Below are 16635 nucleotides of genomic sequence, written 5' to 3'. Positions count from 1 at the left end.
TACGCTCTAATTCAAGCTGCAGGAGGAATTTAAGGAAGTAGAACCTATGGCCTTTGGCCAGATGAACACTCCAGCTCTTATCAGGGCAGATTCACTGGTCAGGACCTCAGTTTGGCATCTCGTGCAAAAGTGTCTCCAGCAGCACAAAGGTTCTCACAGCACGTTTGGGCTCAGAACCCATTGAGGAAAAGCACCCCTACTGGGCATTCACCATCACTATCCCAATTGTGCAGAAGCTGCAAACTCCAACAAGATCACAACCCAGGCTGGGATGCTAGAGATATTAGCAAGTGCAATGGGACAAGAAAAATATTTGCTGCTAATCAAGGGACACGGCACCTGTCACAGCAACCTGATGCTCTGTAACAAAATGACTTAAGATTTCAGAATCTGGGTGTCTGAAGCAAAGACTTCACTTACTGAATTCAGTATGTAGCAGTTGTTGCAGAGAAACCCCCTTGAGATGGTTGGGCTGGGTATGCTCAGAGAGTTACATTTGGGCATTTCAGCCTCTCAGTTTAAAGTGAGACACCTGCTATGCTGGGTGCCATGAAATTTAGGCAACATTTGATAATTTGACCTAACCTCCAGAAGAGAATGATGCTCCTTAAATTTGGCTTTACATCTGCTGGGATTTTATTCATCAGCGAGCAGCCTTTCAATCTGTATCAATATCATCTCTGCACTGATGCAATGAACGAGACCCTTTAAACTTTGCTGCGTTGCCATGGAACTATCTTTGAAGTGTCACAAACACCCTCTAGTGACAGGCTCCAGTACAGCAGCAAGTGCCTTTTTGATGCAACCTATGCACAAGGAGTTGGTTTACTGTTTCTATGCTGGGTTAAAACAATTCTGGCTTAATCAACAGGAAGAGGAACAAATCTCTGGAATGCAGGGAGGACTTGTTTGTGTGATCTTTTCAGAAGTGGCTATGTAAAAAACACTGCCACCTCATTCCCTAGGTCACAGTTACACTGCTCATTTTAAGTAACTGTATCAACATACAATAGCAAGGATGGTTTTGCCCTTAATGTTCACTTAATCAAAACGCAAAGAATAAGAATTCATATTCCAGCTCATCCTTTTGGGGTCTAGTTGCTCAGCAGGGCCAAATGTAGAATCATAATCAATAGACAGGAAAAAACTTGGTTTTCAGAGTCCAAGTGTCACTAGCAATACCAGCATTTACAAGTCCCTGCCCCACCCCCAACTTATTAACGAGAACATTAGCTGTGGAATCAGAGGATCCAGTATGGCTCCACTTGGGTCCTTTTTCAAAAGGTAACAATACATTTTGGATTTTAGAATCAGAGATTCAGCCATAATATTTTTCCACTCTGAACTGTGGGGGGATATGCAGGGCTATGTCAGAGCAGAAGTCTTTTACAGTAAACAGGGCCGACAGTCTCACCTGGCCCCTGGGCAAGGCTGGGGAGAGGTGGGTGCTCCACATTCTCCAGAAGGGGTAGGGTCTTGGGAGGGAAGGGTGGGGCTGAGAAAACCAGCCCTCAATGCCGCCCACACCATGGCACCTCCGTCCCCGCCTCAGAGCTGCCTAGAGCACACCACGAGGTGCTCCCACAGCAATTTAAAGGACCAGGGTCTCCAGGCATGACTGCTGCTCCAGGTCCTTTTGTATCACCAGGACCTGGGTCAATTATCCTCTCTGTCCTCCCTGTTGGTGGGCCTGTTTACAGCGTATTAGGTGTCTCTAGCAACTCACTGAAGAAAATACTCCACTTGTCATGGAAAAAAAGGTTCACTTGAAAAGCTAGTGAACTTTAGCTGAATGTGTTCTGCAAGCCAAACAGGTTCTTAAGTTAATGCTCACCCTGACCAAACCTGGAAATCTCAGCTATGAGCTGGACTTGTACCAAGTGACATTCTGAGCCGGTAGTTACTGGCTTGAACTTTTCCAGGACACAAGCAAGTATTTGGGACAACCTGGGATTACAGTTTGGGAACCCAAGACTCCAGCTTGTTATAAGTGCTGCTACTAAAACAGTAGTCTCCGTTTCTAGGGCCATCATCAGATGGTCTCAGCTAGCTTTACAAGTGTTTATAAATGCATATAGTTTAAACCCAGAAAGGATAGTTAGGATCACTTAACCCAATCTCTGCATAACACAAGCAAGAGAACATTCTCCAGCAATTCCTGCCCAAAACTTCGAGTTAAACTAGAGCATCTCTAAACAGAGTATGATATTCATCAGTTTCAACATACTAAGAATTCAGTTGCATGGAAGAAAAGGAACACTGATGAATGAAATCAAGGCAAAAACAGGACTGTTCCAATACCACATTTAACCTACAATGCCCCGATGCATAAGTCTTAGGCTATCCTAACTGCTTATGATCAAGGATTCCAGTGAAACCCTGGCATTAGGCAGTAGTATTCAAGTCTTACCTGATTTGTGGGGGTGGGCAAGACCGTGCTCTGCTTCGTTGTGAGCTCGGGGCATCACGTAACGAATGGATGTCTCTTCTAAATACTTGTCTACGAGGTCTGGGCACACTGAAAGAAAGGATTTCTTTTAAAGGATGACAGACGAGACCAGGACTGCTGTAGCAGACACCAGCAGGAAGGCAGAGGGAACTGTTCAAAATAGGGCTTGAAAAATTTGGCATCTACCTGCCAGAGGCCAACATGCAAGATTTTTCAGGGTAAAGGAGGAGTTCACACAAACAAGGTCCAGGGGCAAGAGCTCCAGGTCAGGGAATGCCTTCTCTAGATGGGTCAGAGTGAAAGTTGCATCATTCTTGTTGCTTTCATGGTTGCCCACTGGGTTCTACAGTGTAGCACTGGAATGGTCAGCAGTGTCACTTTGCTGCTTGAGAAATGTGTAAGCAGCAGCTGAGGCAGCAGACCTGCCCTCAGTCTCAGCAAGATGACTCAACAAATTCACCTTAATATGGTTCTCTTCCCAACTATAATGGCTGGAATTTTATTTAAAGCTTAGATTCTAAAAAGTTGCTGGTTAGGATCCCAGGGACAAGCAGATTTTTCTAGCCATGACTGTGCTGATCCGACATTTATTCCCAAACTTAATTTAGTTACATTTGCAAAATGATGGACATTTCCTACCACAAAAACTCATTTTCAAATTTAATAGCATATCAAGAACTGTGTGGAAAACTATGAATTGCTCTTTAAAAAGATCAGACTTCCTTTAGCTGCACAAATTTTAAAGCCAAGTACTGAAAAGGAGAGCATGCCAACGACTTTGTAAAACAGAACGTACAGAAACACTTCTGCTTAGATTTACCATTATTTGTATCACCTCAACCTATTAAGGAAGCTAATGATTGGTCAGACTTGACTGGTCACATAACCCTTTTTAGAAAGTTAACAACTGTAACCTTGCAGAGAAGCATCTGAGAAAAATCATGACCATAAGGTGTGCAGGTGACCTAACCCCATGCAAAGCTTCAACTAATGACACAATCAAAAGCGTACTTTACAGGTTGAAAGAGACATCAGGATCACCTGGTCTTACCTCCCACACATTGTGAGCCACAGAATCTCACCCACTCTTGTACCAGACCACCACCTTCTGGCTGCATTACCAAAGTCCTCACATCATGGTTTTAAGACTTCAAGTTAGAGAACCCATGGTTTACATTGTTTAAACCAGCAAGTGACCAGTGCCCCACGCTGCAAAGAAACACGAAATCCCCCAGGATTTCTGCCAATCTGACCCAGGGGAAAATTCCTTCCCGACCCCACGCAGGGCGATCAAACAGACTGAGCATATGGGCAAGACACCCCTGACACCCAGGCAGATACCTGGGAAAGAAATCTGTTATAAATGTCTCCCATTTCCGGACACTAGAGATTCCTGCAACTGGCAGTCACGGATGAACCACACATGAGCCACCTGAGCCAGTCCCATCAGAGCATCTCCTCCACAAACTTCCCAAGCTCAGACTTGAAGCCAGTTAAGTTTTAACCTCTGCAGCTTTCCTTGGAAGGCTGTTCCAGAACGTCTCTCCTCAGACACCATTTTTGAGTCCAAGCTTGCTACTGACCAGTTCAGAATCACTTGTTCTTGTGCGCACGGTGGCACTTCTCTCCCTCCCTCATGCATAGCTATCCCTCTGATGTGTTTACAGAGCACAAATCACATCTCCTCTCAGCCTTCTTTTGGTGAGGTTAACAAGCTAAGCAATTCGAATCTCCTCATTAGGTAGCTTTTCCATTCTTCACATTATCCTAAGCGCTCTCGTCTGTACTTGTTCCAGTTTGAATTAGTCTTTCTTCAATGTGGGCGACCAGAATTGCACACAATATTCCAGAGGGTCTCACCAATGCTTTGTATAATGATTAGCACTTCCTTGTCTAGTGACAGAGAGAGACAGACACGTTAGTCTGTATTCTATCAAAACAAAAAAGCAGTCATGTAGCACTTTAACAAGACTAACAGAATAATTTATTAGGTGATGAGCTTTCGTGGGACAGACCCACTTCTTCAGATCACGGCCTTACCAGAACAGACTCAATATATACATTTGCCAACTTTGATAATTTTTAGACCTCTGTGCTTTACATATTGAGTTTGTTCTAGTGCAGACAGGTCTCTCTCCTCCTCTGTTGCTTCCAACTAATACATCTCCAATTTTTAGCAAAATTCTTGTTGTTAGTCCCCAAGTGCATGACCTCACTCTTGGCACTATTACATTTCATCCCACTTCTATTACTTCAGCTTACAAGGTCATCCAGATCTTCTTGTATGATATTCAGTCCTCCTCCATATTGGGCAGTAGCTTGCAACATTGTGTCATCCACAAATTTCATTGGCATGCTCCCACTTTTTGTGCAAAGGTCCGTAATAAAAAATAGCCAAGAAGACTGGTCCCAAGACCAGTCTGAGGAACTCCATGAATAGCCTCCCACTAGCATGTCAGTTCGCTTTTCAGTATGGCCCACTGTAGTCACACATTTAACAAGTTCCTTATCCACTTTCCCATGCTCGTATCAATCCTCAGCTTCTCCAAATTAACTAATAATGTCCTACATGGAACAGTGTCAAATGTCTCACTAAATCCAGATAAAGGAAATGCTGTAGGTCTAATCTCTCTCAGATTGTTCTGGCACACTCTACCTTTTATAAAACCATGTTGTGTTTTATTCCAGTTACCATTCACCTCTGTGTCCTTAGTTATTTTCTGTTTCAAATTTGTTCCAACAGCCTGCATGCAACTGAGGTCAAACTAACAGGCTTACAATTTCTTGAAACTCTTTCCCATCCTTTTTAAAAATAGGGAGTATCTTAGCAATTCTCCAGTCATAGGGTATGACCACTGGGTTTACAGATGAATTAAAAATCCTTGCTATTGGGTTTGCCATTCACGTGCCAGTTTCTTTAATATTCATGGATTTAGATTATCCAGGCTCCCTAATTTAGTTCCATGAAGCAGTCATTGACCAGCATTTGGGAAGCATACATGCCCAAAGACCTTAGGTTTGGCCATCAGCCTAGGAAAGACTGAGGCATTGTTTCAGCCAGCTCCAGGATCTGCTGCTCTCCCTGCTTCAATCTCTGATGAAGGAACAAAAGTTAAAAAACAGATTTCGAGTACCTCGGCAGCATGATGGCCAATGATGGTCCTCCTGACAAAGAAATCAATGCCAGGCCAACCAGGCACTAGGACATCTGAGACCACAAGTGTTCAATCAGCACAATATCCGACTGTCCACTAAACTGAAAGTGTACACGGCTGTAGTTTTGACCAGTCTCCTGTATGGATGTGAAACTGCTGGAGCGCTTCTACATACCCAGCCAGAGGTCAATACTGCACATTGGATGGCAGGACAGAGTCACGAACCTAGAAGTCCTTGACAGAGCAGGAACCACGAGCATCTAAGCCATGATTCTGAAAGCCCAGCTTCACTGGACAGGGCACATCATATGAATGGAGGAGTCAAGAATCCCTAAGCAATTACTCCATGGTGAACTTTCCCAGGGCAAAAGGAATCAAGGTAGGCCTCGCAAGAGGCATACAGGACTGTGTGAAGGCCAATATTGCTCCTGCTGGATTAAAGCCAAAGCAGATAGAGCAGCATGCAGAAGACCAGACAGGCTGGCAAGCTCTTGTACGACAACTTCGAAGAGCAGTGACGTATACACCTGAGTGCTATTCGTGAGAGGACGAAAGCAACAGCAGCTGCACCAACAGAGCCAGGACAATTCCTTTTTCCCCCCCACTGTGAACGCCCATGCCATTCAAGGCTTGGACTCCTCAGCCACATGCGAGTCCACAACCAATGAGCCTGTGCAAGCTCAAAATGTCATCATCAGACACAATGGACTACCAAGAACCCTGTCTGCCATTAGCCACCTTGCCACTATCCCTAGCCTCTTCATTAGCTTCACTAAGAAATGAGGAAAGTATTTGTTTAAAGGTAATCTAGACATGGCCCTAACACCTAATCTCCATCACGTTCTCAGTGCTTAGTGGCTCTACTTCCTTCCTCATTTTATCATTTATTTGGCTAGGTTTTGTTACTGTTTCCAATTCCCTTTGCAAGGTCCAGCTCTGCTTAGTTTTTGGCAGCTCTCATTTTATTCCCACACTTTCCGACTACCAAGAAGCAGCTTTCCTCCCTCATCCCTCCCACCTTCCATTTATTGTCAATTTCCTGCTCTCTCTTAAAAACTGGTTTGAAATTCTTGCTCATCAATCTTGGTCTGCAACTCTTCACTATGAACCCCCCCCCCCCCCCGCAAACTCCCCCACCCCCTTACACACACACACACACACACACACACACACCTGGGGTCCAGACTTCAGATAACTTCTGCAACTTTGAGGTAAAGTAATTCCAAGCCTACTTCAGATACCTGAGTTCTTCAATCTAGACAACTTTCCTAACCAATTCCCTTTTTTAAAATTAGCTCTTTTGGAATCAAGGATTCCTGGAGCAGAACTATTTTTATGTATCTTTCCATTACATTTAAGATGAATTAAATCATGATCCCATGAACCAAGGCTGTCCTCTATAACTGGCTCTTCTATGAAGCCCTCACTACTCACCAATATCAAATCTAAAATGACATGACCTCTTGTTTGTTCAGCAACTATTTGATGAAGCAGTTTGTCAACTATCACCATCCATGAAAATCTGGACCCTACTATTAGTAGTAGCACTTGTCCTCCAATCTATATTTGGGAAGCTAAAGCCTCCCAGAAGCTCTAAATTCCCAGGAGCATCAGTACAATCATTAAAGAGGTCTCTATCCCGATCAGATCCTAGTGGTCTATAACATACCCCGACTATATCTGGGGAACCTCTAAAAGAAGCTTTCTTCCCCCAAACAGATCTTGAGTCAAAGAGGCTGTTTTATCCATTCTATCACTTCTAATTTCTTCAGCGTACCTCAACATTAACTCCATTAGTTTTGCTTTTTTGTTTTTTCCCTGAATGCATAACCTTTGATATCTGCACTTCAGTCATGACTACTGTTCCACTGTTTTTCTTATCCCCATATATCTGGTTTCACATCCTGCACCAGTTGTTCTAGTTCCTCCATTTGGCTGCCACACTCCTCGCATTAGTTTAGACATCTTAGCTGTTGCTGCTTGGCTTCGCCCACATTCCCCACTCAATTGGGTACAGTGATTCTACCACAAACATCATATGATTGGAAACAGCACCGTCTTTCCTCTTCGTGTCCATTCTCTTACCCACTACTGTTCCCCTCTCTGTTGATGTAGCTTCTCTTTCTTGATTCTTCCTCCTCAATGTTAAAAAAACCAATCATGGAAATTACCCGAGCATCTCTCAATGGTCTCTCCCAAGTTCCTACTTTACAGTAGGCATGTAAAATCCCATTTAATTAGTTAATTGGTTAAACACTAGGTTTAAACCATTAAGCAATTAAATAGGGGGCAAGGGCTAGCTGGAGTGCCTCTGTCCACAGCAACACCATGGGTTGCAAGGCAGCTGCAGAAGCCCAGCTGAGCTGGAGCAGCCCCCTCTGCCACAGACAGGGGCTGCTCCGTCCAGGCTAGAGCATCCCTGTCCACAGGAACGCCATGGGTGGGAGGCACTCCTGCACAGCTGGAGACAGCCCCTGTCCACGGCGGCCCTGGAGCATGGGGCCATGGTAACCAGGAGTGGGGGAGAGCTGGGGACCCCAGCTGTCTCTCCCCTGTCCCAGCCCTTCCCCCTGGGGTCGCTGCTGATGGGGCTATTTTGGCCTGGCTGGAGTGCCCCCACCTGAGGCAGCCCCATGGGGCTGAAGCAACCCCTGCTCTTGGCCCTGTTCATGTATGTCTCCCAGTGGTCAAACATCCCAAAAACCTCCTTATGGCACCTCTGTCTGAGAGTATTACCATGATGAACACGTCTCAGGGCCTGTCTACACTAGCCCCTTCCTTTGAAGGGGTCGTGCTAATCAGCCCGATTGGAGGAGGCTAATGAGGTGTTGCGATGCATATGCAGCACCTCATTAGCACAATAGCAGCTATGGGAACTTCAAAGTGGCGACAGGTAGTGTAGCCGCAGGCGCTTCGAAGTACATGATGAATTTCGAAGTTCCATTACTCCCAAAATGTTAAATTAATAGAACACATACTGCCAAAGTTTTAAAGAAAGTCAATCCCCTGAATAGGTGGAAATCACAGGCTCAGCATTTGGACTTCTAGCTTAGTATTTGGAAACAAAGTTTGTTGAAGTGCTAACCCAGCTTTTGTCATCAGCAGCAGCGTCTTATGCAACTACACAGAAAATATCTTCATTTTAGTTTTTCAACCAATTCAGCTCACTAGTTAGTTCTTCAGAAGTAGATGAACTGATGGGAGATTTTAAGAAAAAGCTTGTTACCTTACAACCTATAAATAAAAATGAGGTGTGACAGGACAAGATCTATTAGCTCTAAAATACTGCAGGATATGGGGACCAAAACTAATCAGTTTTATTTATTACATATAAATAATTTCCTTTGTTTAATAATCATTTTTAAATTATGGATATTTGTATACCCCTTTTCTTATGTATGCAGCACAAATCAAGGAAATTATTGGGTCCATAAAATTATAAAAATGCACAAGTCCAGTATTTTTTTTAATTCCATTCCAGTTTCCATCCAAATGCAGCTCAACATAATCAGTAAAAAAAACACATCATTCAGTTTTTTTCTAATAAAAAGTAAGAATCTGAACAAGTTCTAACAAACTCCTCAAATCACAGATTACTAGAACTGAAAGGGACCATCAGAAATCATCAAGTCCAGCCCACTCCACTCATGACAGAACCAAGCACCATGTACATCTGAGTGGGCAAGATCCAGCCCAACAAACCTTTTGATCCCAACCACAGCCTGCCCCTAAGGTTTCCAAGGGGCAAGAGCTTTGGGTGCTACCTCTGCCCCCAGAAAACTCTCAGCTCCCACTGGCCAGATTCATGCATTGTCCTGCCCCAGAAAAATATCTCAGCTCCTATTGACTGGCCGGAAAGTGGCCAGTGGGAGCGGAGAGACTTTGCTGGAGGTGGGAGCAGCACAAAAAAAAGTCAATGACAGCTGAGAAATTGTGCTGGGGGCAGAGGCAGTTTAGCACAATTTCTCAGCTCCCTTTGGCAGGACCAGATAAGATCCCCCACTTTCTCCTGCAACTAAGTCACCTCCCTTCTGCACCCAACTTCAATCTCAGGCCCCTTATCTCCTCCATAGAAAAGAGTGGCCCTTGACCACTTACCAAAAATCTTGAGGTGGCCCCCCTCCTTAAACATTGCCCACCACGATCTAGATCATCCCTGACAGGTGTTTGTCTAAGCAGATCTTAAAAATCTCCAATTATGCCAATTCCATATCCTCCCTTGGCAACTTATTCTTCTCACCCAACTCCCACTGGATGATAGCTGGAACATAAATGTGAATAGATACACTGTGTCTTGCTGGTTAACAAAAAAAAGTAAGTTATACCAAGCATCGAGAGTTTTAGGGAGAGCTGAAATACAAATAAAAATGTAGATTGAAAATTATTTTTTTAAATCAATCCCCCATGCAACAGGATAGATTAAAATTAAAATATAACTGTTTGTACAAATATAAAAGGTTGAGAACATATGTGCAAATTCAGAAGAGAGACTAAATCATGATTCACTGAATTACCACCTACTTTTGGTCCAAGTAACACCAAAGACTCTGATATGCCTTAAAAAAAAATAAAAAAATCCTGTTTTCATTATTTTAGGCACACTACATTTCCCAGTTACCTCTCACTTGTTTTGATTTGTCACGCAATAGGGAAGAGAAAAGCAGTTAAAGAAAATAGGAAAGTTACTGTAACGCTCAGAGAGCTGGCTAGCAAATTCTGGGATAGAGGAATTACCTAAAACTAGTTAGCTCATTTAAAAAAAAAAATTCTCAAAGTATTATTAATTCAGCATATTGAGAAAAACCTATGCATGTAATGGTTTTTGACTTATACCATATATCAAATAAGGTGAACACTGATGTGGAAAACACTAATTCAATTTCAGTCTGTTTCAATCCTCAACCTCTCCTTATTTCACTCTAATTTTGTTTGTTAAAAACTAGGAGGGGAAGGATCAATGAAATATAAATTGAGTGCAGCTGCACCTTCAAGTCAACTGCATTACATTAGAGCCTCTATGTCAGGGCTTAAAGTTTGCCACTCACTAAGTGGCCAGAGGATGATGCATATGAGCAGACGACGAGGGTCCCATCCCCAAAAAAGTTCAGGGATGATGCTCAGATGAAAAGCCCAGTCCTACCCCTAACTGCTGCTTATTCAGATTCCTATCAGGTTACTGACTATGGCCCCAGCTTATGCGTCTGTCTTGAGCTGGTGTCTACCATGTCTCAACATATGAAGGCCATACCCACGCTAGAGGAAAGCTGCTTCCCCTATTACCTAAGCCCCTCCTCAAAGGAAATGTAGATCCCAGATCCTAACAAAGAAGGAAGCCTTAAAACACGATAGAATTCAGCTTACATGAGAACAGCCATATTGAGTCAGACCAAAGGTCCATCTAGCCCAGTATCCTGTCTTCCCATAGTAGCCAATGCCAGAAGCCCAAGAGGAACAAACAGAACAGGTAATCATCAAGTGATCACTCCCCTGTTACCCATTTGCAGTCTGATGCATAAAGCCTAGGGGCATGATTCCTACCCATCCTGGCTAATAAATATTGACAGACATATCCTCCATGAATTTATTTAGCTCTTTTTTCAATCCTGTTAAAGTCCTGGTCTTCATAAGATCTTCTGTCAAAGAGTTCTATAGGCTGACTGTGTTGTGTTGTGGGGCAGTGGGGGGAGGCTTTGTTTGTTTTGAATAGGCTACCTATTAATTTAATTTTGTGATCGGTAGTTCTTATGTTATGGGAAGAAATGAATAACTTTTTCACTTTCTCCACATCTGCCATGATTTTATAGACTTCGATTATATCTCCTCTGACTCTCCTCCTTTCTAAAATGAAAAGTCCCAGTCTTTTTAATCCTTCTTCATAGGGCATCTGTTCAAAACCCCTAATCATTTGTTGCCTTTTTATGAACTTTTTACAATGGCAAGATATCTTTTTTGAGATGAGGTAACCACATCTGTATGCAGCATTAAAGATGTGGACGTACCATGGATTTATACAGAGGCAGGAAGATGGATAGAGAATAAGACAAGCTCTTTTTTTTCAAACGATGGTTAACATTGTTTGCTTTTTTGACTGGATGTTTCCAGAGAACTGTCCACAACCTCAAGATCTCTCTTTTGAGAGGTAATAGCTAAATTATTCACCACCCATCCTCCCCATGTGCATTACTTTGTATTTAGCACCATTAAGATTCATTTACCAGTTTGTTGCCAAATCGCCTAGTTTTGTTAGATCCTTTTGGAGCACTTCAAAGTCTGCTTTGGTATTAACTACATTGATCACTTTAGTATCTGTCTTCCTTGATTACTGTTTTTGGTTCTCTGTGCCTTAAATATTGAGTCTGTTCTGGTATGGCTATAGTCTGAAGAAGTGGGTCTGTCCCATGAAAGCTCACCTAATAAATTATTTGGTTAGTCTTTAAAGTGCTACTTGACTGCTTGCTTGTTTTGATACTATATAGACTAACACAGCTCCCTCCCAAAGATAGATACCCCTGCTTTCTAATTATGTCACAGTTCACCCTGATTCACTTACAACGTGCACATTCCCAGGGTCTTGGCAAGGGGAAGGCATAACAAGGACACGTATTAACATTTCAAAATGTTTCCCTCCCACAAACAGATATTACAACGTCTTGTGCACTGTGGAAGTTGTAACATTCTATCATGAATTGAGTGCAAGAAAAGTGGAAAAATGGAATGAAGAAAGCACGTGCTTGCCCCCATTCCTGTACTGCCCTTGCACATGAGCATCAAAACCAAATGACCTGAACTTATTCCATTTGCCCCAAAAGACTGACAACCAGGCCAGCATCATCAAGTGAGAGACCGTCTTAAAAAGGAGCCCTTTCCCATAAACTTCTGTAAATAAATTAATAAAGGTGGCGTCTTTTGGCTTCTGTTTAAAAATATGATCATGAAACCAATAACTGCATGACAAACATGCAGCCTTAACTCTGTCCAAGTATTAACAGATATTTAGTGATTTGCTTTGTAGGAGTAACAAAAGATTAGCAACAGGAGACCACACTGAAGCTCTCACCTAATAGTGCAAATGGAAACACCCTGCGGCATGTGAGAACTATAACAAGACTATCATCCGTTAGGATTCTTTTGCTTAAGTATGCCTTTTCGTACGTTCTCAGGGTGACAGGACCTGTCCCTGAAATCCTGCATAGTATTGCTACTAGTAAGCAAAGAAATGGAGAAAGAGGATTCATCCCCCACATTCCTTGCCTGAGCAGCTCACACCTGGACCCTAACCTCCTCCAAATCTCAGACCTATATCATCCCCATTATGCTTTTAGGCTCGCAGGGAGCAGTGGGGATACCTCTCAGGACACTTTACCACTGCTGCTCATTAATCTGATCAATTTCAAAACACAGTCAAAACCTCAGATTTACAAGTATCTCAGGAATGAAAGTTATTCATAAATCTGAACAAAACCATTATGGTAGTGTTTTCAGAGGTTGGCTTCGAAACTTCATTATGCAGAGGAAAAATGCTGTTTTCAACCAACTTAATTTAAATAAAGCACAAAGTCCTCTTTCATTGTCAAATCATCTTTTTTAAAGAAAAGAAATTTCCCTTTTTTAGAAGTTCACTTTTAACACGGTACTGTACACCATTTGCTTTTTTGGGGTCCCTACTGCTGCCTGATTGCATACTTCTGTTTCCAAATGAGGTGGTGTTGTTCCCCAGTCAGTTCATTACTCTGAGGTTCATAACTATACGTTCTACTGTATGGTTCACCTATCTTCTGATGGGACATGCTATCTTCACAGCCCTCAGAGCTCAAATAGGTTGTCCCATGCAGCAGCATTAATTGTTGCCCATGTGGTTACTGGACAGCTAGAAAGAAGTTTGTTTTCGTTTTTTTAATCATCTCACTTCTCATCAACACAAAGCAGCAACAGCAGCTTCACTTAAAATGACAGAATTCTAAAGCTCTCAAACGATCAGATGACTCACCAGCCCTTCTCCTCTTCAGTGTGACGTAGGGCAACAGGTCATGGCGCGTTATAATCCTCAACAGCTGCAGCACCTGGCGGAAGTTGGTCTCGTCACAGCGGCCCTGCCTTTCTAGTGCCAGCAGGAAGTCCCGGCCACTGCGGATCATCCCCCTCTCATAGTCATCAATCACATCCACAAAGAGAAAGGACAACACACGTACATCCCGGTGGGTCAGGTGAGTGCCCACAATGTCAAACATGCGGTGCAAACTATAGAGTCCGTGCTCCCTATCCCCTGTTTCCTCCGGCCAGGCTTGCGCTCGACTCCGTTTCAAGGTGTCCATCCTGCACAATGGCCGATCCCACCACGTGCAACCCAATTCCAAAGGATTGGGGAGCTGTTCCCAGCACTGTAAACCTGGAAGACAAAGAGGGCCAACAAATTTAAAAAACAAACAAAACAAAACAAAAAAAAACACCAAGATTTTTGCTTCCCCCTCCCTCCAATTAGCAACATAGTAAATAAAAATATTTGCCTGAATACCTGCATCAGCCTGTGCTCAGACCCTCCTTATGCAGAGTCAGAATATTCAGACCAATACTCTTCACCTCTCTCCATATATGCTTTTCACCTAAAGTCTTTATGGATGTCAATCAGGAGAATATTCCCCCCCCCCCCCCCCCCACACCTGGAAAGTACTTATGTAGGCTCACGGAGTGTGTTCGAGGGCCAGATAAGAAATCTTTGTCAGAGCTGAAAATGGAAACCAGGAGTCTTGATCACCAGCCCTGAATCTGATCTCTTCTGCCAATTCTTCCTGCTATGAAGATGCTGGAAATCTCTCCCTCCTGCTGTTCACTAGTGACCAGTCTAGTGGCCCTCAGGACATAATGCAAAACAGTGTTTATTTGGCATTTTACTGGGTAATAATGAAGAGGACAGGGGAGAAGTTTTCCATGAGGTATTTAGCCAGGTAATGACCATCATGCAAATATGTACACAGCAACGAAGTGCATATCACTTTTCATTAAAACACTGTAAACATTAATTGAGCTTCACAAGTTCCCTCCTGAGGAAGGTATAATCTCTTTTGCAAAGGTATTTGGCACACAGGGGGTTAAGTGATTTGCCCAAGGCCATTCAATGGGTAAGTGTTAAATCTAGGAAAACAATCCAGGGGTCCCAACACTCACTTCTCAACCCTCAATACTAGCACAACAGAAGCATTTCATTCATGGAGCTTAAGGTGGTTTAACATTTCCTCCTCCCACTCACACCATGGTGTTCAGTTCTCACCCTGCTTGGTAATTTGTCATCCTGCCACCTGCACAAGTGTAAAGCTTAAACTGAGCGAGAGAGAGAGAGAGAGAGAGACTTAATGCAAAAAAATGCATGGCACAGATTCTATCCAACCTGTCAAGGGGAAGATTGTGAATTGTAAACCAGTCTCATCTCTCACCTGACCGCCCCTCCCCCCAGAATGCCCTCCTGTGACAGGTTGTAGCATGATGGGCTCACCCTTGCTCAGCTTCCCTCCTTCAGAGTCCTCAGATACAGTGTAAAGCGTGTTAGTGCCAATCGCCCTCATGCATTTCATAGAATCATAGAATGCTAGGACTGGAAGGGACTTTGAGAGGTCATCAGGTCCAGCCCCTGTGGACCAAGTACTGTCTAGACCATCACTGATAGACATTTATCTAACCTCTTCTTAAATACCTCCAGAGATGGAGATTCCACAACCTCCCTAGGCAATTTATTCCACTGTTTGACCACCCTGACAGTTAGGAACTTTTTCCTAATGTCCAACCTAAACCTACCTTGCTGCAGTTTAAGCCCACTGCTTCTTGTTCTATCCTCAGAGGCCAAAAAGAACAAGTATTCTCCCTCCTCCTTATGACATCCTTTTAGATACCTGAAAACCACTGTCTCCCCCCCCCGAAACTGAACAAGCCCAATTCTTTCAACCTTTCTTCAGAGGTCATGTTCTCTAGACCTTTGATCATTCTTGTTGCTCTTTTCTGGACCCTTTCCAATTTCTCCACATCTTTCTTGATTTAGTACAAGAGAAAGACCACTCTCCCCAGGCACAGAAATCACATCATCACAGTTCAGACAAAGCATCAAATACAGCTTCAGCAGCTGTCAGCACCCCTCAGCTCTGTAGCAGACCCCTTGCATCTTTTGCCATGCCCTGGCTCTGCTGGCGACCTCCTGTCTTTGCACCAGGAAAGCCACCCTAACCCTTCCAGTTGGAGAGCATTCCTGTTCTTCCAAGTGCTAACTCACAACACTTCTTTCTTGGGAAGTCTTCTTGCCAGGGAAGCCTCCCTCACTCCACCAGTCCTCTCACCAATCCCCTGGGTCCAGCTCTCTGGCCATTTGAGTAAGTCTCTCCATTACTATCCCACCTTCACCACTTCACCTGACCCCCCCCCCCCAATTCTTTCCATCTGAGAGCCAACAAGCAACTCTCTATAGTGCTCCCTCAGCTGTGGCTTGGGAATGGAAGTCAGCAAAACCCTCTTACTGCTCTCTCTGCCTTCAGCTTTACCCCAGGAAATACCTCCTGCTTCCTAGCAGGACTCCTCCAGTCCCCTGACTCCACCTAGCCTCCTGACTGAACCAGTCTGCTCTGACTCACTTGGACTCCCCTTCCTAATACCAAACAGCCCCCAGGCAGTGCCCAGCCCTTGAAGTAAGTCATGGAACACAGACAGATCTACTTCATTTATATGGCCAGCCTTCTTTATTATGAAAGTGAACAAGGAAAAATTATTTACTTGTTCCCATAACACAAGAACTAGGGGACACCAAATGAAATTAATGGGCAGCAGATTTTAAACAAAGGAAATTCTTCTTCACACTGTGCACAGTCAACACGTGGAACTTCTTGCCAGAGGAGGCTGTGAGGACTAGGACTATAAGAGGGTTTAAAAAAAAAAAGAGCTAGATAAATAAATGGAGGTTAGGTCCATTAATGGCTATTAGTCAGGATGGGAAAGGAATGGTAGCCCTAGCCTCTGTTTGTCAGAAGCTGGAGATTGATGGCAGGAGAGAGAGCA

The 16635-nt window shown here is 43.6% G+C and overlaps 1 protein-coding gene across 2 annotated transcripts in view; it reads right to left on the bottom strand.

Moving 5' to 3' along the window:
• The window catches only part of DEDD (death effector domain containing), a 45436-nt gene that overhangs the window by 7464 nt on the left and 21337 nt on the right, over window positions 1–16635 (bottom strand). For both annotated transcript variants that reach the window (XM_074980584.1, XM_074980583.1), the window contains 2 exons: window positions 13592–13990; window positions 2411–2518 (listed from right to left, as the gene is read on the bottom strand). In XM_074980584.1, the coding sequence (XP_074836685.1) occupies window positions 2411–2518; window positions 13592–13916 (433 nt within the window). In that variant the 5' untranslated portion in view covers window positions 13917–13990. The remainder of the gene's footprint in view (window positions 1–2410; window positions 2519–13591; window positions 13991–16635) is intronic.

This window comes from Carettochelys insculpta, chromosome 30 (assembly GCF_033958435.1).
Source record: "Carettochelys insculpta isolate YL-2023 chromosome 30, ASM3395843v1, whole genome shotgun sequence".
Lineage (NCBI taxonomy): Eukaryota > Metazoa > Chordata > Testudines > Carettochelyidae > Carettochelys > Carettochelys insculpta.
This window is presented reverse-complemented; position numbering and strand designations above follow the sequence as displayed.